Source organism: Drosophila novamexicana, unplaced genomic scaffold, assembly GCF_003285875.2.
Source record: "Drosophila novamexicana strain 15010-1031.04,08,12 unplaced genomic scaffold, DnovRS2.1 tig00001062-arrow-arrow-pilon, whole genome shotgun sequence".
Taxonomy (NCBI): domain Eukaryota; kingdom Metazoa; phylum Arthropoda; class Insecta; order Diptera; family Drosophilidae; genus Drosophila; species Drosophila novamexicana.
In genome coordinates, this window is record NW_020824838.1 from 1,522,776 (window position 1) to 1,542,542 (window position 19,767).

The 19,767-nt window shown below is 39.5% G+C and overlaps 3 protein-coding genes across 4 annotated transcripts; 1 reads left to right on the plus strand and 2 right to left on the minus strand.

The window, feature by feature from the left end:
* Positions 1–4,889: 4,889 nt before the first annotated feature.
* Positions 4,890–6,856, minus strand: LOC115766107 (transmembrane protein 135-like). The gene is made up of 4 exons (XM_030709928.1): positions 6,410–6,856; positions 5,575–6,351; positions 5,200–5,507; positions 4,890–5,140 (listed from the first exon to the last, which is right to left on the minus strand). The coding sequence occupies exons 1-4, from the start codon at positions 6,560–6,562 to the stop codon at positions 5,011–5,013; spliced, it is 1,368 nt and encodes a 455-aa protein (XP_030565788.1). The 5' UTR covers positions 6,563–6,856; the 3' UTR covers positions 4,890–5,010.
* A 646-nt stretch (positions 6,857–7,502) lies between these two features.
* LOC115766142 (transmembrane protein 135) lies at positions 7,503–9,911 on the minus strand. Of its 2 annotated transcripts, XM_030709975.1 has the most exons (5): positions 9,728–9,911; positions 8,432–9,377; positions 8,230–8,370; positions 8,003–8,169; positions 7,503–7,936 (listed from the first exon to the last, which is right to left on the minus strand). In XM_030709975.1, exons 2-5 carry the CDS (start codon positions 9,359–9,361, stop codon positions 7,807–7,809), a joined length of 1,368 nt encoding a protein of 455 aa, XP_030565835.1. In that variant the 5' UTR covers positions 9,362–9,377; positions 9,728–9,911; the 3' UTR covers positions 7,503–7,806. The 2 variants fall into 2 exon arrangements, with proteins under 2 accessions (XP_030565835.1, XP_030565836.1); XM_030709976.1 differs by lacking the exon at positions 9,728–9,911 and having other exon boundaries at positions 8,432–9,721.
* A 6,259-nt stretch (positions 9,912–16,170) lies between these two features.
* Positions 16,171–18,208, plus strand: LOC115766116 (odorant receptor 85c). Its single transcript, XM_030709937.1, has 3 exons — positions 16,171–17,136; positions 17,204–17,359; positions 18,152–18,208. Exons 1-3 carry the CDS (start codon positions 16,174–16,176, stop codon positions 18,206–18,208), a joined length of 1,176 nt encoding a protein of 391 aa, XP_030565797.1. The 5' UTR covers positions 16,171–16,173.
* The last annotated feature ends 1,559 nt before the right edge of the window (positions 18,209–19,767 follow it).

Here is a 19,767-nt window from a genome sequence, read left to right on the forward strand (position 1 = left end):
AAACATTTTAAATTATCGCTATCGTTATCTTCATCGTCAGACATCCTAATATAAAAGAGAACCGCAAAATAATTTAGCAGTGGACAAAACAATATGCATTGTTAGCGCCTTTTTAACTTCCAAAACAAGCTGGAGTTAACAAATATTATATTTTAAGTGTCGCATATGTATTTCTAGGCGAAACGTTTTCCTAAATAAGAGACAAGCTACTTTTCTATGGACCCGAAGTGTCACAGTAACGTTTTTTTTTATCCCAAACTCTTTTCTTGACCTCGATATCGAGGAATTGTATGCTTATTTTACGCAGTAGAAATTACGTTTACCTGAACCCATTAAAAATGGGTATAAGGGTATATTGTATTTGTGCAAAATCCAAATGTATGTAACAGGCAGAAGGAAGCATCTCCAACCCCATAAAGTATATATATTCTTGATCAGCATCAATAGCCGAGTCGATCAAGCCATGTCCGTCTTGTCTGTCTGTCCGTCTGTCCGCATGTATGAACGCAAGGATCTCAGAACCTATAAGAGCTAGAGCTAGAGACTTGAAATTTAAGATGTAGGTGCTCCTAAAGCCTGCGCAGATCGAGTTTGTTTCCGATAATCGATAACTTACTCCGTTTTCAAGCAATCGATAAAAATCGATATCGATATCCTGTTTTCAGGGTTCAGGGTATAATGAATTCGAGGAAAATCGGTTGGTGAACAATGAATTTTCACAAAACCGTGTTCCACGATTTTCCACACTTACCGGTGGAATTGGGTTGTGGGTTGATTACAAATCAGTCAAAGTGTAGGTAAGGCAAATCTGTTTTTTCTGTCGCATATAGTACATACAACGATGAAAGAATTTACTGAATACTTACCACAGAATATCATCTTAGGATGTGAGATAAAATCACATCCAAGTTAAGCTAATGCGGCGTATATTGTAGTTCTTCTGGTAATTTCATATTATATTATATATAATGCTTATTCCCATTTTGTATTTGGCTGAGGTGGCTTCTATCTATTGCATTTCAATTTTCTTATCACATGGTAAAATCTCAATAGTCGACAAAAAGTGACTAAGAAATTTTTAATTAAAAAATACTCAACGCCAAGCGCTGGTTGGTCAAAAAAAAAAAAAAAAAAAAAAACACAAAATAAAACGATGAAGAAAATGCCATTTATATCAGCTTTTGTATGACACAAGGACACGATGACCCCTCCCCCCTGACTGACCCACCCTTCTTCTGGTAGCAACCGACATCAGTTGCCTTTGCCTTCGTTTCACTTAGTGCTTATCTTGCGTTGACATACCTTGTCATTTGGGGCTGTCTTCGTAAAAATATCCAATGTAATTTACTGCAACAGGAAAGTCCACAAAAACAGGCAAAAGAACCTGCATAGAACATAGATGCAGCCGATGCATCAGACCTAGTTGTTATTTACTTTTATTTAGTTTTTTTTTTTATTTGACAACATAAACTTCATTTCCATTAAAGTTCATCTTAGAATGTTATTAAATGTACAATTTAAGTTTGATATATTCTGTTGGTGAAATTGAGTGAATTCTTTTGTTAAACTATACACATTGTTTAAGAGACAATCCTTTTATTCATAGGCAGCAAGTGGAAATCTGGGGAACCATAAAAGCTAAGGCAACAAAATTTGGTGTGAAGGTAATTGTATACCATTCGCAGAAGTTTGCTTAAAGTTGAGGTTGTTTACTTTCGGTTTTCTTAAGTTTGTCTAAAGTTTAAAGAGTATTTACCTAAGGATAGCTTAAAACATAAGTTTAGTTTTAGGTTTAGTTGATGTAGTTCCTGTCATCAATATACTCTTATCGATACTTCTGTCTATGCAAATTAACTTGATAGAAATTTGGGCATTTGGAGTACTTTTACATTTGCGTGTAGAAATACTGATTAGATAATAAAAAGATCCTGAAAATATATATTATAAGATGTAACTAGAGTGATACTTTAAACAGGAAAACAATGGGTTAAACTAAACTAGTTAAATTAAAAACAATTTGTATTTAATTTTTCGTCAGGTGTCAGCAATTTCCAAATATAAAATAAAATCTATAAAAAACAATATAATTATTAAAATATATAATTAAAAATCAATTAATTTGGCGATTACTCTAGTTTTTGTTAGCTTTATATTATATTGTTTAAGGTCAAATTACCTGAATCGTTTGTATAAAAGCAAAACTATTTGTTAGTCAAAAACACTTATATTTGTATTGATAGATATATTTTAATTGTTTACCATATCGCAACCTATAATAATAATTTACGTTTTCATTGGTGCAGCTATCCCATGCCGCATGGTGCATGGCAGGCGAACTAGCGCAAGCTAATTTATTTGCATAATTTACTTGTTTACAATTTGGGTCGAGAGCAGCAAGAACTAGCAAGAAGAGCATTGTGATTGACATAAATGAAGTTACGACTTTGCAACAAGAAGGGGCAGCAACGGACTAAACACTGCTCGTAAGTAAGTGGAACGAGCAGCAGAACTTGGAATGAGACAATTTATAATATTCAATTTATATGCATTTTTTTGTCAAGACGTACGAGACGACGGCAAAGCGAAAAACAAGACAAACAACAACAACAATTGCAACTGCTAAGCTGATAATTCCACACCCTCATTTACACACAGGCACAACAGTGGACGATGTTCATCTCCTTTCATTGCAAAATAAAATCTTCATTGTGATTAATGAGATTTGTCACTTGCTTCATTTGTATTTTCCAAGCTGTTGACTTGGATCTGTGTTGCGCCTTGCCCCACAGAACTGTATATAAATTTCATAAATACTAAGAGGCTGCACTTACAGGCCCTGAAAAGTATGCTACAGTTTCGGACAGTATGTTGGGAAGCAGATTTTATACCCCTTTCAATAGAAAAGGGTATAATGTTTTTGGCAAATGTCTGTGACACGCTAAAGAAAACATCTTCGTTTCTATAAGGAATATTGGCATTAACTTAAATAAATGAGCCAATGTGACCTATGCGCTACGGAGGGATATGTGTCCGGGAGTATTCTTGCGCGGTCAATTGGTAATGCAACACAACTGCTACCAATAATTAGGGGTGCACGTAGACAGGCGCTTGAATTTTAACAAACACATCACAAGTGTCTCTGTAATTCTGAAGAACAGGGAAAATGCGTTGTCTTTGAAAAGTAAAGTAACCATTTATAAATCCTGTATAGCTCCCGCCTGGCGTTATGGTATTCAGGTATATGGCATTGCTGCAAAGACCCGTCTTACAAAATTCAGGGCGTTCCAAGCAAAAACGCTCCGATATCTGTCTGGTGCCCCCTGGATTATGAAAACTTCCGATTTGGAAAAAGACATAGGAGTGCCAAAAGTCGGGGACGGTGTAAATAAACAGGCTGCAAATTACTTAGCGCGACTAGGATACCATCCTAATCGTCTGGCTAGGCGTCTTCTAAAAATAATAAGAGGAGTCTGTACGCGGCGGAGATTGCGTAGGTCTCACCCAATCGATCTCCCAGATCGTTTTATACAGTCACCATTGTAAATTTGTATATTAGACTTACTAGTAGAATAAGTAGTTTGTAAATATTCATATAAATTTAATTTAAGTTGTTCCTTATAATAACAGAAAAATTAAAATAAAGCAAAAAAAAAAAAAAAATGTAAGATTGCTTCTATAAAGTGTATTATTCTTGGTCAGCATACTATTCTATCCGTTTACTGCCTGTCTGTATGAACGTCGATTTGAGAACCTATGTCGATATTTTTCCTAACTTTTAATATACTTTTACCGGTTTCCCTCAATATTGAAAACATTTTCGGAGGTGGAGCCTGAAAATTTTATAAAGATCGGACAACATACACCAAAGTTCTTCAAGAATACATTTTCCAAAGGTTATTTTCTAGGCGGGCATACCCTCTTGTTTCATAATATACTCTGGCAGACTGTATATTAAATTAATCACGAAATATACGTCTGTAAGCTTATCCTTCGGTTAAATGTGAAAGCTTTTTGTTTTTGAGCAAATTTGGCATTTTTCAGCTTAACCAAAATCCTTTTTTGGGTACAAAATAGTATAAGAATCTTACTTCTATATCATCTATATTATATGTATATCTATTCTATATCATCTAGATCTAAAGGAAGCTTCTGTCGAGATATGAGTTTTTGTACGGAATATTGGAAAACTATTCACCTTATATGTGTGCGAAGCCGAATTATATGGCCTTATTATATGGCTACTATCGAAATAATCGGTCGGAATTTGGATGGGTATTTAGTCTTCGGCGGGGCGAAGGTAGCTTTTCCTTCTGGTTTTGATCCCAATATGCAAAAGGCAACAAGGCCATCATCGTCGTTGTTGCCTTATTTGACGACTGACTGGCGCTGCCAAATTTAAGGCAGGCTCTGGTTAAATTGGGCTGGCCGGAGACATAACGAAGTGGCGCATTAAATTTGACCCGGCCAATAATTCATTTGTTAAGTCCCCCCCTGGCACGCACCCAGGCAGGATAATCATGAGCCAAGGACAGCGCTGCCTTATTTTATTTTATTTTATTTACATTTACATTTTCAGTTTCATTTTATTTTTAGTAAATTTTAAACGCTGCACTTTCGGCTAGCCGAGTGAGTTATGGCGGGCAATAAATTTCTATGACATATAAATGTAAATAATTGAGTAGCCCGGCTAGGCCGCCACGTCTAGAGCGGCTGCTGGAGCTCCGTTTCGCCTTTGTCTCCCATTACCATTTGCATTTGGCCAACCGGATGCCGAGAATGAGGATGTGGTCCGTCGGCGTCCTTCGTTTACCATGTGATGGATGGATCACCGACTTTAAGGCCACTTTTTGCATGGCACAAGCATTTAATTTTAAATAATTTATTTTTTCAAACATTTTATGCCTTCTCATAAAGCATAAAGCTCTCAAATTATAGCAGCTTTTTCGAGCATTTATATATATATTTTAATTTTAATATTTGTTTACTTAAGATTATTATTTGGAGCTGCCATTAAACGGTTAGCGGCATAGTGGGAAACGGTGACGTCATGTCTATTTTTAGCCTCTTTATGGTGTCGAAAATCTGATTCTGGCTTTTCAATCCGTAGGCTTCAAAGGGGCGTACATTGAAACGCGCATTTCTGTAGAATGAAAGTCAAGGCTCAAATGTATATGTTTTTATAGGTATATATCATTTTACCTGGTACCCGAAATAGTCAGCAGGAACTTGTAGTAGCTACTCCGAATAGAGTTGGCCTCCAGTATGGCGCAGTGGAACAGCAGTGCTGTGCAGACTGAGTATAATATCATATTGAAGTGCGTTATTTCGGGCAGTACCCCCTCCGCGGTGCCCCAATTGTAGAGCACTTGCAGTGTTTTCCACATAATATACAACGAAATGGTGATGTTAGGGAACTGCAGCAGGCCAATGGAGCCCAGCAGGCCGGCGGGTATGGCAAAGCTGGCGCTGTCATGACCACAAACATTGCGCAGCCCACAAGAAATTGCCTACAAAATATTATAGAATAATAATAAAATAACAATAATAGTAATATTAATAATAACCCTAGCTTACCTTAAATATCAGAGAGAAACTGCCCAGGGCCAGGCCCAGCTGCAGTGAGCCTTTGTTGAAGATCTGTTTGCGCCAGTCCATCTTCAGTTTGACTATCTTGGTTATGTTCAACAGCAGCTTTAGGCCCACCTGCAGTCCCACACCGCCCACGAAGGGCTTCAGGCCGCCCAGCAGTGCGTAGGTGCCGCAGCCTTGCCGATGCGGACAACTGGGATGCTTGGCGTTGCGCAAACGATCGTAGAGCTGCACATAGGCAGAGACTCTGCGAAAGTTGAGCGGCTGCCGGCACGGGCTTTGCGTGGTGGTCACTGCGGGCGTTTTAACTGGACCCTCTTCCCCCTTGCCCATGAGAACTGTCAGCGCCTTAAAGGTGACATCCTTGATGGTGCCCTTGTGCACGCCCAGGCGGTACATAAACAGCAGAGCTGTCAAGCTACAGCCCAGTATCAAGACTTGTCCATTCGGAATGGAGCGCACTAGGCCGCGTGATTCCAGCATATTCCAAAGTGCCTCGGTTGCCTCATTTGCCACATACAAGGCCAGCGGCGTACGTCTCGCCGGACGCTCAATGCAAAGCGCCGCATAGCTGGCAATGAAGGTGGGGAAAAAGGCAACTGAGCTAAAGTAGAAGCCGCCCAATAGGCGACGCAGGAGACACACACACAGCGAGAAAAGATAGGCATTCGTCGAGAGAAAGGCTGTCGATTTGAAAATGCCAATAATCGTGTGCTTGAGGTCCAACAGCCTGGGAATGCGCATTTTCATGACCAGCGCAAGCTGTAAATGGTAAACATGTTAAAAGAAAGGACTTATACATCAACCGACTCCTACTTGCCAGATAAACAATGCTATAGGTACGCATGGAGGCGGGTATGCTGGCCAAAAAGAGTCCGCATGCACCGCAGAAACAGCTCGCTGTCCATGGATGCACATACTCATGGCAGCTGCATTTGATGGCTGCGTCCACAAGTTTGCTCTGCCCGGTCATTTTATATATCTGAATGTTGGGCTCACGTAGCAGGTGTTCCGATTAAGGCTTAACAAGATTATCGCACTGGCCACTGCCAATGATTAGATTAACAATGGAACGCGTGCACGCACAAATGCCCCCGCGTCAGAAGAGTAAATTTGCACTCAAATGACAACTTATTTTCTTGCTAAAAGCGGTTTTTTTTTTTTTTTTTGAATATGCAATCGTAGTTGGTTTCTTTGAACACAATTCACACTTTCGTTTCAGCTTGACCTTTGCCACCGAACAGGTTTTATATCTAGAGTCGCCCAGACAGCTGCGCGCTCCACTATCGACTGGCTGAGCAGCGGCACAATTATTGAGCACTATGTATTTATTTCGGAGAATTCCATTCGTAGCTTATCACACAGTGTTAAACAAATGGTTGCAGGTAAAGAGTACAGTTCTTATCACCCCTAACATTCGGCATTTTGACTGTGGCCTTAACCCATTGAAAATCGTTAAAGAGGGTATAATGGTTTTGTGCAAGGGTATGTGACCGGCAGAAGACGACATTTCCTAGCAATATATTTTTTATCAAGGTGACGAGCAGAGCCCGTGCCCGTCTGTGTGAGTTCATCAGAAATTACAAAAGCTGTGTAATTTGAAATTGTAATATATGAATATTCCTTCATAGATATCAAATATTTCACTTTTTATCACTTTACCATGTGTCACTTTTGTATGCAATATTTAGGCCTTGAAAATGTCAAATGATCGGACTATAAGCGCCGAAGTTATTGAAGAACGCATTTCCCATGGTGTGGGGCAAACGATAGCAAACGCAGCCACTTTGTAATGCTTGTAGCGGCAGATTCAGGGTATCTCCTAGTTGGGCACGCCCAGCGTGTGCTCTTTTTATAAATTATTTGAACTCTTAGCGGCGAACCTTAATACAGAAATAAGAGTTAAATTCAAATTGCCTTTTATTAAACTTCTATAACAAAAATAAAAACACTCAATTAATTTGTCGATATACCCAATACTAACTAGTTTGTTTAACCTGCACGCGCGATGGATATAAACACGCCCACGAGAGCGGCGTATAGTACAATTAGGCTTCTTAGATACTTACATATATATATATATATACATACAAACTATGAATATTATGGTAATTGAGAGACGCGTATTTCACTAAATATGCGCACTTGAAGTGCTGAGACTTATTGTGGTAACACTTTCTGTAGTTCGATTTAGTTCTACATTAACCGTGGGTTAGCTCAGGAGGCAAACGCGAAGGCAGGCAGCGTCGTTTTGTCAACGATTTTCAAGCTTTTCAGCATATCGTTCGTCTGCTGCTGAGTATTTAAGCCAAAAACATCAAAGGCGCTCAAATTGAATTTGTTTAGCCTGATAAAAAAGGTTAAAAACGGGCATTAGGCTTTTATATTTCATTTTTTAAAAGTCAGAGCTTACCTCTCGCCCGATATGGCCTGCAAAAATTTGTAGTAGTTAGGTCGCAGCGACTGCGCCTCAATAATGCCCGCATGGAAGAGCACAGCTGTGAAGAATGCATAAGTATAAAGCATAAAGTTTGGAATGCGTGGAAGAATGCCCCGCTCTTGACCCATGGTTGCGAGTATCTGCAGAGATAAACCGAATAATTGAGTGCAAGCTTTTTCAGAGTAAGACCAAAAACTCACTTGTATTGCCTTCCACATGACGTACAAGGCGACTGTATTGTCTGGATATTGGGTAAAGGCCAATGAAGCCACCAGGCCTGCAGGTACTGAAAACACAGCGTGATCCTGATTGAAGCTGTGGCGCAGTAGGCAGGACATGGACTGAAAATGAGCATCAATTATTTATGAGAATCAAGGTAATATATATTTTAACCTCACGCACCTTGTAAAGGAAGGAGAAGCTGCCCATGAAGACACCCAGTTGTAAAGTACCCCTGTTGAAGATTTGCTTGCGCCACGGCATACAACCTTGGAATATTGTTTTCATATTCATCACCAGCTTTAATGCTAATTGCAGCGCCACACCGCCCGCAAAGGGACGCAAGCCACCCAATATAGCGTAGCTGGAGCAGCTCTGGGTATGGCGGCAGGTCTCATGCTTGGCGCGGATTAGGTTGGTGTAGACACGCACCCAATCGGAGGCCGTGGCGAAACTGACGCTGGGTCGTCGGCGTGAGGGTGCCGGCTGCTCGCCGGGTACAAGGGGCTCGGACTTCACCACTGGACCGGCCTCCTCTTTACCCACAAAGATGCGTAGTATATTGAAGATGGAGTCGTCGCTTGCGCTTATGCGGTACAAATACAAAAGTACCGACATACTGCAGGCAAAGATAAATGTTTGGCCGTGGGCCATCGAACGCACCCAGTTCCGAGATTCTGCCATTTTCCAGAGTGCTTCGGTGGCAACATTGGCAACATAGAGTGTTAGCAGCGGACGGCGCGCCGGGCGCTCTACCATAATGGCTGTGAGCGAAGACAGAAACGAGGGCAAAAAGGCAACAGTGCCAAAGTAATAGCGACCCAGTAGATTGCGCAGCAAGCAATTATAAAGGATAAAGGTGTATGCATTGGTCACCAGAAAGGCTGTGGACTGCATGATGCCTAGCAGGGTGCGTTTTAAGTCCTCCAGCGTTGGTATACGTTGACGCATCAGCAATGAAAAGGCGTAGACAATTGTGTAGACACGCAAACAATAGGGCGTGGCTGAAAGCAATATGCCCGCCGTGGCATTTACGCACTTATCCGTCCAGGGATGCTGAAACTCCTGGCAGGTAACGCACAGCGGATCAAGCAGCTTGCTTTGAACGCCCATTATGAGTTGTATACGACTGTGAACGAATTAACAAAAATGCATTAGTTACGTACAGCTTAATGGAGACAGGGCCAAGGCCATAAGTCCGCAAGTTGGCCTTTAATCTTATCTAATGAGCATCGATAAGGGGCTTTCGCGATTTGCACACTTTATTTTGATTGTATCGAGGCCACAGCTAACAAAAGCTATATATAGTCCACACATGTATCAATCAATTTCTTGAAAGCATTTATTTTTGGCAGTGTAAATTATTGGCCTATCTGGTTGCGGGTCAAGTACATAGTACACAGCTGATAAAAAGTCATTGTACTCTAGCTTTCCACTTTTTTAATGCTCTTCTCGAACTTATCTGTGTGATGTACTTACGCTTAATGTCTATTTTAATAACCAGTTGTTGCTTAATCGCAACTGTCGTTTTAATAGTAAATTATTCTAGCTAGAACACTTTAATGACTTTGGACTCAAAGCGGAAATAATTGATAATTTACTGTGTGTCAAATGCACTGATTTGTGCTGAAACAGCTACTGCGTTCCATTAAAATGTAAACAAAACAATTAAAACAGCTGTCTGCAGTGTGACCGTAGTCTCTTTTTGTGTTTAAGCCGCCAACGTGTTTGGAAAATTTCAACCGTTGAACTTTGCTTAAGTTAAGTTTTATGGCGTTAGAGTTTATTTCAAACCGCAGCCTCAATTGAATTGTGGCTTTTTTAACTTAATCTGCTGTACCAAAAGTAATGCAGTTTGGCAAAAAGTAAAAATATCGAGTAACATGACCAGACTTATGGACTTATGGCCATCTATTGGTATATATTTAGAAGAAATATTTTAACAGCTTGTATGTTAAAGCCGCACTTAAACTGAAATTTATTTAGTTTTAAAATGCCTAATACCCGGCAAGCGTGTCTGCGACGTGTCAAGACCTTCTAAATATGTTAACCGCTTTCTAATTTAAATATCGATATGTTGCCGGCATTTGTTACGATAGTTAGTAATATCGTACACGAGTGTTGTAGCTGTTAGCTTCGTACTGTCGTACAATTGGCGCTGTTAGCATAATATTATTATCAATCTTAAATTTGCGTTGTCATAATTATAGCTGTTTGGCTTCTGACTGAGTTTCTACTTCCTATTGCCTTGAAGGCACAGTGCACAACAGAGGAGCCCTTGGTAAGCTGGAATTTGTGCATTTTATATAAATACATACATTCACACATATGTATGTATGAGTAGTATAATTTGATCCAGAAGTTGTGAAGACAATTGTTTGTGGGCGTGTTGCGTGCGCTTCTCTAAGGTGTCCTGCCCAGAATTGCACGGAGTTGAGTCGACGTACTCGACATTGTGAAGGGAATAACAAAATATTTCCTTCAGGTGAAGGGTTATGGTTAAAAGGTGGTTGTTGCCCTCACCTGTGGCCAGGCTTATTTCGCAAAACTTACGTTCCTAAGTAGTTGCCATTCAGGGAATATGAAGGAGTAGATGCTCTCGCTGCTGCATAGCGTTTGCTTTTGTTGTTTTGGGTTAGCTGCTTAGGAAAATTGCGGTTGCCATTGTGCGATTTCCGCCTTTAGGGCTTAGGCAGTCAGTTGCCATGGACAACAGCCCCTCATTCAAACTCCTGACATCCATTGGGGCATTCATTTCATGCATACCGTCATTGGGTGGCAGCTACTTACCTAATTTACTCGAGGTGCTCCTTGGCTGTGTGAATAAATCTTTGCGTTTGACATGCCACTTTCCGCTAAATACGCACTTCAAGTTAATAGCGTAGGAGCTTGCCGTGTGATGGGGATTGGGGTTGTGGTGGCAGCAGTGCCAATGCCAGAGGCCAAAGATACTTTCAGCATTGACATTACCTGCAGCTTGCGCAGGCTCAATTGGCAAACGATTAAATTCTTACAGTTTTATTTAGAAAATAAATGAAAATAAATGCATTAAATATGTATATTTTTGTTCTCACAAAAAAAAAATGGTTATATAAAATTTTTGTTATTTATTTATCAGTTTTTGATAATTAAAATTTTCGTACAATATTTTATTTGTTTTCAGAGATCATTTTTTTGTAAACAAAAAACTATTTGTGAAAAAACAAAAATAACAAATAAAATAAACAAAGAAAGGGTATATTTGACACACCGAAAGTACATTTTTATATACAAGAGTTATACTTCCCGGTAGGAGTCATATAATAAAGTATTCTGACTTGATTCCATTTTGAGTAGTACGATGTTATTAAAATTTGGCCGATATTGATTTTGAACTTGAAAAAAAAAAAATAAAGCTTTTCTTACAATTATTTCAATTTTATCTAGCTACATATATATCATAATATAGTGGTCCGATCAGATGCAGAGTTTCATGACGCTAAGCTTAAAATTGAGAGACTAATAAAATCAGACAGATGGACTGATCAAGAATACATATAGTACACTCGATGGTATCGGAGGCGTCAATTTGCGTCAATTACACATGAATGACACTTTTTCCTGGATTGAGAAAGATTGAGACCTTAAAAATTGGTCAGCCAAAGGATTTGTTTGTGAAAAAAGCCGTTCGTTAGTAAAGCTTTTACTGTATATAGTTCCAAACGAATGTTCTAACAACATAACGAGCGCTTATTAAATTGTTTGCCTTGTTAAACCCTCTGCCAGCTGCAGTTGCTCTGTCCAACATATGCTGCAGCAGCAATTGCTCATGTGGCCGGATTGTCATTGATTTTACGGACATATCTTTTGACTAGGCTAAGTCGTCTCATCTATCCTGACGTCGTCGTCTGGAGCTTTGCCTGTTGTTTTAGCTGCGGGCTTGGCCCAAGTGCGTATTTGTGGGTGTGTCTCTCTCTCTCTCTCTGTGTGTGTGTTGGTTTCTGCTTCCTTCTAAATGTGTTCAATTAAGCGGTTATAAATTGTTCATTTGCCCATTGGTGCGCATGGACAAAACAACAACAAGAGCAAAGGGAATGGCATCCGGTGCAACAATGGACGACACAGCAGGCGACATTATCCTCCTTGTAATATTTTACTGTAGGCTTCAGCTGGAGCCAGCAGTTTGGACCGATAAGCGCAATATGTGTGCGTCGACATTCTACATTGATGCATATCCTGCCATTAACAAGCTTGCCCATAATACACAATTAATTATACACAAAAGTTGTTATTTTATTAATTGCTGCATTTATTCTCGGTTTTTTTTTTCTGTGCCTATTCGTCCCAGCGATCAGTAACAAGCAAATAATTGGCTAACCAAAATGTTGGCTGCCAAAACAAAAGGCCGAAGTCATCAATAGCCAAGCACTTTAATGTGGCCCGGCTGTGCGGAGGGGTGAGGGTAAGGATGTGAATCGCTTGCATACGAGGGCCAAAAGTCAACACACAAAAACAGTGTATAGAGCGGCTCAGGGACTGTTCGGTATTTATGCCATAACCAAAATTGTGGCCAAGACCGCAGAGACTTCACATCAAATAGAAATTTGCGGCTGCTGCTAAAAACCAGCTTCAACACACACACACACACACACACACACACACACACACACACACACAGCAGCACCCACAGGCACAATCACACACACACCCACAGCCTGTCTGTACATGGTGTCCACATTTCCGCAGCAAATGTGTCAAATGTCACATACTCGCACACATACTGACACCTCCAGATACACACACACACAAACAGACACTCAGGGAGCAATTGCATTACAACTACTTTTTGGCATGGCCAAAAACTGGCTCTGACTCGACATTGGGTCTGTAGGATTTGCCTTGTCAAGCGGAAGCTGTTACCAAATGTAAAATTAACAATGGATTATGTGCTAGTTGTGCGTGTGTGTGTGTACGTGGGAGTATGTTTTTCCCTGAACCACCATTAAAAATGGGTGTAAAAAGAGTTTAATAAACATAGTACATAAGAGTATATAAATTCTTGATTAGCATCCACAGTTGACACAGCAATCGTCTGTCCGTTTGTATAAACGCGTCAATCGAATAGACCAGTATAAAAGCTATAGAACGCTCTATTATTTTAAATTATCGATAACTTTCTTACTTTCGATTAATCGATTGCGCAAATCGTAGAACAAATACATTTAATTTAAAACATGTTCACATATTCACGCACCTAGTACCACCCACTTAACCTAGGCAGGCTTGCTTACGTTCTTTTAATACCCTGTACCCTATAAAGTTGAATAACAAGGGTATCATATTTAAGCACAACTGAGCCCCTTATCCATTAATGTTCCTAATCAGGAGCCAAGATAAAGTTAATCTAAGATAGATTATTTTATGGTGTGTGACTGAGTATAGGGTATCACCCTCGACTGGACCAGTAGTCCCAATTGTTTTTTCTTTTATTGTAGGACTAACGAATTGACGGCTAAATATGTCTAAAATGTTACGAGAACTCTGAGTTCTGTGTGGTTGCAATTGAAATTGAATCATAGGCCAAGTGGAGCCACTTGTCCATTGACAGCTGTTGGGCACTGTCTTACTCAAATTACCCTAATGAAGTGCAATAGGATTGTAAATTGAATAGCAGCCGTTGCTACACATTACGAATTCATTTGACGAGGGCTTAAAGAACGAGATGAATAGTGGCCAAAATGCAACGCTTTGAACTTTGCTCTGCTTTTGAGGCTAGTTTTCTTTTTGTATGCAAATGTTTGGAACATGCTTTGCCGGAAAATCCCAAATCAATTCCCACCATGGGGCAGCGTAGTCGCCGGTGCAATATCCAAAGCAAAACATGGGCTGCACTCATACAAAATTAGTTTGCTGCTCATAAAAGTTTCGGCAAAGTTTGCCGTCGCCTTCCTTCGTCGTGCCGTGTGTGTGCCCCCAATGCTCGTAACTTGCCTTCTTCGCACTGATTTGTGCAACAAAACAATTTCCTGCTGCGGGGAGCATCACTTGAGAAACTTTCGTCCCAATGGTTTAATTGTATTTTCAGTTTCAAGCTCTCGCAAAAACAACCAGAAAAAAAATGTGAAAATCTCCGTGAAATGCGTACATACATTGCATTTTCATGCGTGATAAACGCGGCGCATTCTTGCAGCTCTATGCTTCGATTAGGAGTGCGGCTTTCCTTTGCTCGCACAGTCGCGCGGCTTTCCTATGCTTGCACAACCACGCCTTCTCTTTATTTCCGCGCACCGGTTGTGTCTTTCATTTTGGCCCGAATCCCAACTGACCCTTGGCGCTGGCCGTGCTTTTGTGTCCATGCACTGCGTGAAAGCTCTTTGTTTTGCCTTTCCTTTCGTAGCACACCGTTCCATTGAGGTCTATCATCAACCGGCTTTACCATATTAACGAACAAGCGTGGAGTCCACTGAATAGCAGAGCCTTGTGGTTGAAGGTACACTATAAAAAATAATCGAATATTTTATATATGTATTTATTTTACAGATGTATTTAAGATAACATTTAAGGTAAATCACATGGGATGTATACAAAATTAAAATATTTATTGTACTTGAATACAAAACATCTAAAATTCTATGTGAAAATATTTTATTTTATTTTATTTTATTTGAATTATAAGTTTTGGATAGTATTTATTTGTGAAAGCTCTAATTTCTAAATCGAAATTGTATTAATATCATTTGATCTATTAAGATTAATTTATATTTAAATACCTATTTATTTTATTATTTTTTTAAAGAGTTATTTAAAGGTAACAAACTACACAAGCAATTACAAGCAATTACATCTGGAACATTGATGTTGAAAAGGTAAGATATAATCAGTTTTATTTTGAATTTGCAAAATTTTTTTTTTGGAAATATGATAATTCTTACATATGAATTAACTGAAAAGAGAGGGAGGGTCAAGAGTAAATAAGAATTAGAGTTCGAACAGAGATAACGTTTATTAAATTGTCAATACAACATGTTAATATAAAAGCCTTCAACTCTTGAGAATCGCAGAGTAGGGCAATTTATAAAACATGTTTTATTTATTAGCCAGTAAGCTTGGTCTGCATGCTAATGCACACATGCATACATATACAAATCTACATACTACAAATTAAAAGTTTAAAAAATCTACCAATATTTTTTTCACAGTGCACAATGCATACTTGTAATTGGGCTAGCGTGTTTTATGCGAGCAATTTGGTACGCTGGCTTGTCGAGAAACTTGAAGATTTAATTTATTTGAAGTGCGCTTCAGTTCGTGGCGACTTGGGGGTAGCCATTTTGCAATCCAATTTCGATTCGTTTCCCGCTTACCCATTTTGAATCCATCTATCGATTGGTGAAAAATGACTTCGTTTTGGTTTGATGCGCTGATTCGTTTTCCATTGCATTTATTTAAACGTTTCAATTGCTCGATTGCTGTTTTGTTTGGCTTCCATCGTTTGGCATTGCTTTTCCGCTTTCCGTTTTTCCGCTCCTTCCGTATATTATGTTTTCCCAGTGTACTTGTGTGTGTGTGTGTGTGTGAGTGTGTGAGGGTGTCGATGTTGATGTCGATTTTATCTTGAAGTGATCTATTATGCAGCCGCTGCTGGGCGTGGCAGAGACCCGCCAAGAATTTCTAATACAAAATGGACTCCAACCGAATGTAAATAATAATTATATCCGATGTCTGCGTATCGTAGCTTATAATTTGGCATATGGGCGGCTATAACCGATTTCTCCCACGCGCCGCAAACTGTCAACAGTTAACTCTTAAACGGTAGACTATAATTTAAATGCATAATAAATCTGAGCACATATCATGGCTATAAAAGTGCGTTCGTAACAGCACGCATTTCATTTATTGTTCAAGTGAAAGTAAAGGGACAGCTCTTGACCATGCCGCTGGCCAAAATGGATAGCTTCTTGAAGTATGCCAACTTCTTCTATAAGGCCGTTGGCATTGAGCCCTATACGAAAAGATCGCATCCACATGTTGGCAGCATTTGGATTAGCCTTGTCTTTTGGGCCAACATCATAAACCTAGGCCTGGTGGGGCTCGGCGAGTTGGCCTATGTGGTGATTGCCTTCGCCACCGGTGAGCACATCGTGGAAGCAATCATGGTTATGTCTTACATTGGCTTCGTCCTGGTGGGCATGAGCAAAATGACGTTTGTGTGGCTAGAGAAACCTGCGCTCAGTAGCATCGTGTGGGAGCTGGAGGAGCTGTTTCCAGGCGACAAGGCAGCTCAGTCTGCTTACCGATTGGATAATTATTTACGTTCCTGTTCGCGCATCAGCTTTACCTTCTCAATGCTTTACTCCGTGCTCATTTGGACTTACAATTTGTTTAACCTCATGCAGTATTTCATTTACGAGCTGTGGTTGCAGACGCGCATTGTGGAGGAGACGCTGCCCTATCGAATGTACATACCATGGCAGTCGACAGACAATTGGACCTATTATCTGCTGCTTTTCTGCGAAAACTTTGCAGGCTACACTTCGGCGGCGGGTCAGGTATCCACAGATTTGTTGCTCTGCGCCTTGGCCACCCAGATCATTATGCACTTTGACTACCTATCGAGAAGGATTGAGCAGCAGCAGCTGAGCGGCAATTGGTCGGAGGACTCGCGCTTCCTGGCCGATATTGTGCGCTATCATGAACGCCTACTGAAACTCTCCGAACAGCTCAATAAAGTTTTTGGTGTGCCTCTGATATTAAACCTGCTGATCTCCTCGTTTGTCCTCTGCTTTGTCAGCTTTCAAATGAGCGTGGGTGTGGAGCCGGTTATGATGATTAAGCATAGTTTATATCTAATATCTGCGCTGACTCAGGTCTATTTGATTTGCTATCATGGACAACTGATAGCCGATGCGGTGCGTTTGCTTTTAAAAAGTCCATGTTTAAATAGTTTTTTAATATTTTACTTCTTTTTCTATGCAGAGCTCGGGCATTTCTTTGGCGTCCTACAAACAGAACTGGAGCTATGCGGATGCTCGCTATCGTAAAGCCCTCGCGTTTATTATAATGCGCTCCCAGAAGCCTACTTATCTCAAGGCAACTGTTTTCCTGCAGATCAACAGAGGCACCATGACAGATGTAAGCGTATATCTATGTTGTGGAAGAATTTTTTACTCTGCTTACAGAGTGAAGTGGAGTATATTTTGCTCAGTAAAAACATTTTTATTTTAAAGACAGCTTTATATATTTTCGCGAATTTCCTCAAAATTCAAAGTCACCAAATTGGGCAGCCAAACTATAGATGATCTCCGCTAAAGATCGGCTACCTTCACCTTCGCTTCTACAAATTGATATTTCGTTATTGCAGTTACAGTCTAGGAGTCACCAAGCCACTACTTAAGAAAACACTCGACACCAAAACCGTTCTTGCCCTTTTTTATATGATTGTAGAGGGTTTTATAATTTTATCACGAAATTTGGAACGTATAGATGAAGACATTTTTGAGCCCATAATGTACTTATATGCTTAATTATAGTCATTTCCATCTGTCCTTCTGTCTGTCAGTCTGTTTGTATAACTTTCAGTTGCAGGCATCATATATTTCGGAGCTTGCCGGATTGGATCAATAAATCAAATAGCTGCCATAGGAACAATCGGTCGACAATTAAGTTCTTTTGTGAAAAACTTGTTTGTTTACGAAGATATATATGAACTAACCTTGGCATATGGGAGTTTAACCATGTTTTTTTTTTTACATAAAAACAGTATCCTATGAACATATTTAGCCGTCCTTGCTCGTTAAATGTCTTACATGTTTTGTTTTAAGTTTTTGACTTTGTTATGGCTGTAAAATTATGTATTATCTATTAACTATTAATTTTTATTATCCATCAACTATTTTTCTTGGGATTTGTCATTGTGTTTTTCAGCTGCTGCAATTATCGTACAAGTTTTTTGCGCTGCTGCGTACCATGTATGTTAAATAGAAATGCCCAGCAAATGCATGTATATTAAATGCTCGAAATCCCCTACACAAAACGTATGCTTTTAAAGGATCAAGGCGCGTTCATGGCACCAGGTCTTCATTATGCAAACGCATGTTCCATCCTTGTGCATTAGCTGGCATCCCGAAAAAAATACAAATAAAAACTCTTAAAAACAAATAAAAATACAAAAATATAAATGTTTTTTAGTTTGCGGGCATGTTTGCTCAACATTCTGTGTAGGAAGTATTCGCCGGTTGCCAAGTACTAAATTTAACGCTTTTGGCTGGGCAAAAGTTGTGCTTTATGGGTTTTTCAGTTATATTTTATTTGTTGTTGTTGTTATTTCTATATGTTTCTTCAGCTTGGAACACAGACTGTGGAGGGGTAGAAATTTTTCAGCAAGACTGTTTGATTGCATGTAATGCACTTTCTATACACTAGCTGTGCGTGTGTGCCTGTGTGTGGGTGTGTTGACTACGCACTCAGCAATATTAGCTATTTATGCACTGAAGTGTGCGAAATGCTACAAAACGACAGCGACATTGCGAGCTGTGCCACAGTGTAGCCATTCCCTACTTTGGCTTGTTGGTGATTGCGGAATGGCCAAACGACTGGGATATGGCCGTGTTATTGGCAGAGCTTCTCACTTTTGCCAGCCAGGGGGTCTAACAATAAAGCCAACAACTCGCAGTGCGGATTTTTTGACGAATTTATGAATCACCTGCAACTGGCATTCGCACAACTTGCGCTTCAGTTCACCGGCCGCTTATAAAGCATATTAAAATATGTTATATATGTGATGTATATGCATCGCTTTATTCAGCTACTACTAGTAAGTACTACCCAACTCAACCTATGCATATACTATATGTATTATGTAATAGGAGCAGTATGCTATATTTTTTTTGCTGTGCGCATTCATTTTGGCTTGGGTCTTTTAGGGGATTTATTTTTCATTTTTATGAAATTTTTATAAAGCGTCATCTGTGCTACAAACATTTAATTTCTGGTCACGTCTTGTGTGATTTTGCAAATGCCAACAACAACGAGATTTTTCAATATCTGTTAGCTGCTTTGTTTGTGCGCCAATTTGTTTGCAATACCGTGGACCATATTTTATAATATACTTGTAAAGCAGATAATGTTTACCGGGTCAAACTGATTCTTTACCAAGCCAGTTAGTCTACAATTGCATAAACTGTTAAACAACACTTGATTCTATATCATATATCCTATATCTAAATATGTGATGTAAAAGCCTTGCCTTTGTTTTTGGGAAACAGATTCTGTTCGAGATCCGGTTAAAAAAGAAAGGAAAATATACTATGCTAATCTTATTAAAAATACCTTTTAATTAAGTTTTATATTACACAAAAAGATGTCCAATTTAAAAGTTATATTTATTAATTAATATGCTCAGCAGCACATTTCAATGACATTATCAATGACATCGAACCCATTCTAAACGAGAGAGAACTTTTGTTTCTTTCTAGTATGATAAACTTAAATTTATAGCTTAATGTCTGAAATGAATAATAACATAGCTTTTGAGAAAATTT

Bases quoted from the DNA above. Each gene is read 5' to 3' on its own strand.
- LOC115766116 (XM_030709937.1), top strand. From the start codon at position 16,174: ATGGATAGCTTCTTGAAGTATGCCAACTTCTTCTATAAGGCCGTTGGC. The intron at 17,137-17,203 runs GTGCGTTTGCTT...TTTTCTATGCAG, and splicing joins GACAACTGATAGCCGATGCG to AGCTCGGGCATTTCTTTGGC. The intron at 17,360-18,151 runs GTAAGCGTATAT...TGTGTTTTTCAG, and splicing joins ACAGAGGCACCATGACAGAT to CTGCTGCAATTATCGTACAA.
- LOC115766142 (XM_030709975.1), bottom strand. From the start codon at position 9,361: ATGGGCGTTCAAAGCAAGCTGCTTGATCCGCTGTGCGTTACCTGCCAG. The intron at 8,371-8,431 runs GTGCGTGAGGTT...GCTCATTTTCAG, and splicing joins GCTTCTCCTTCCTTTACAAG to TCCATGTCCTGCCTACTGCG. The intron at 7,937-8,002 runs GTAAGCTCTGAC...CTTTTTTATCAG, and splicing joins CAGGCCATATCGGGCGAGAG to GCTAAACAAATTCAATTTGA.
- LOC115766107 (XM_030709928.1), bottom strand. From the start codon at position 6,562: ATGACCGGGCAGAGCAAACTTGTGGACGCAGCCATCAAATGCAGCTGC. The intron at 5,508-5,574 runs GTAAGCTAGGGT...AATATTTTGTAG, and splicing joins GTTTCTCTCTGATATTTAAG to GCAATTTCTTGTGGGCTGCG. The intron at 5,141-5,199 runs GTAAAATGATAT...TTCATTCTACAG, and splicing joins CTGACTATTTCGGGTACCAG to AAATGCGCGTTTCAATGTAC.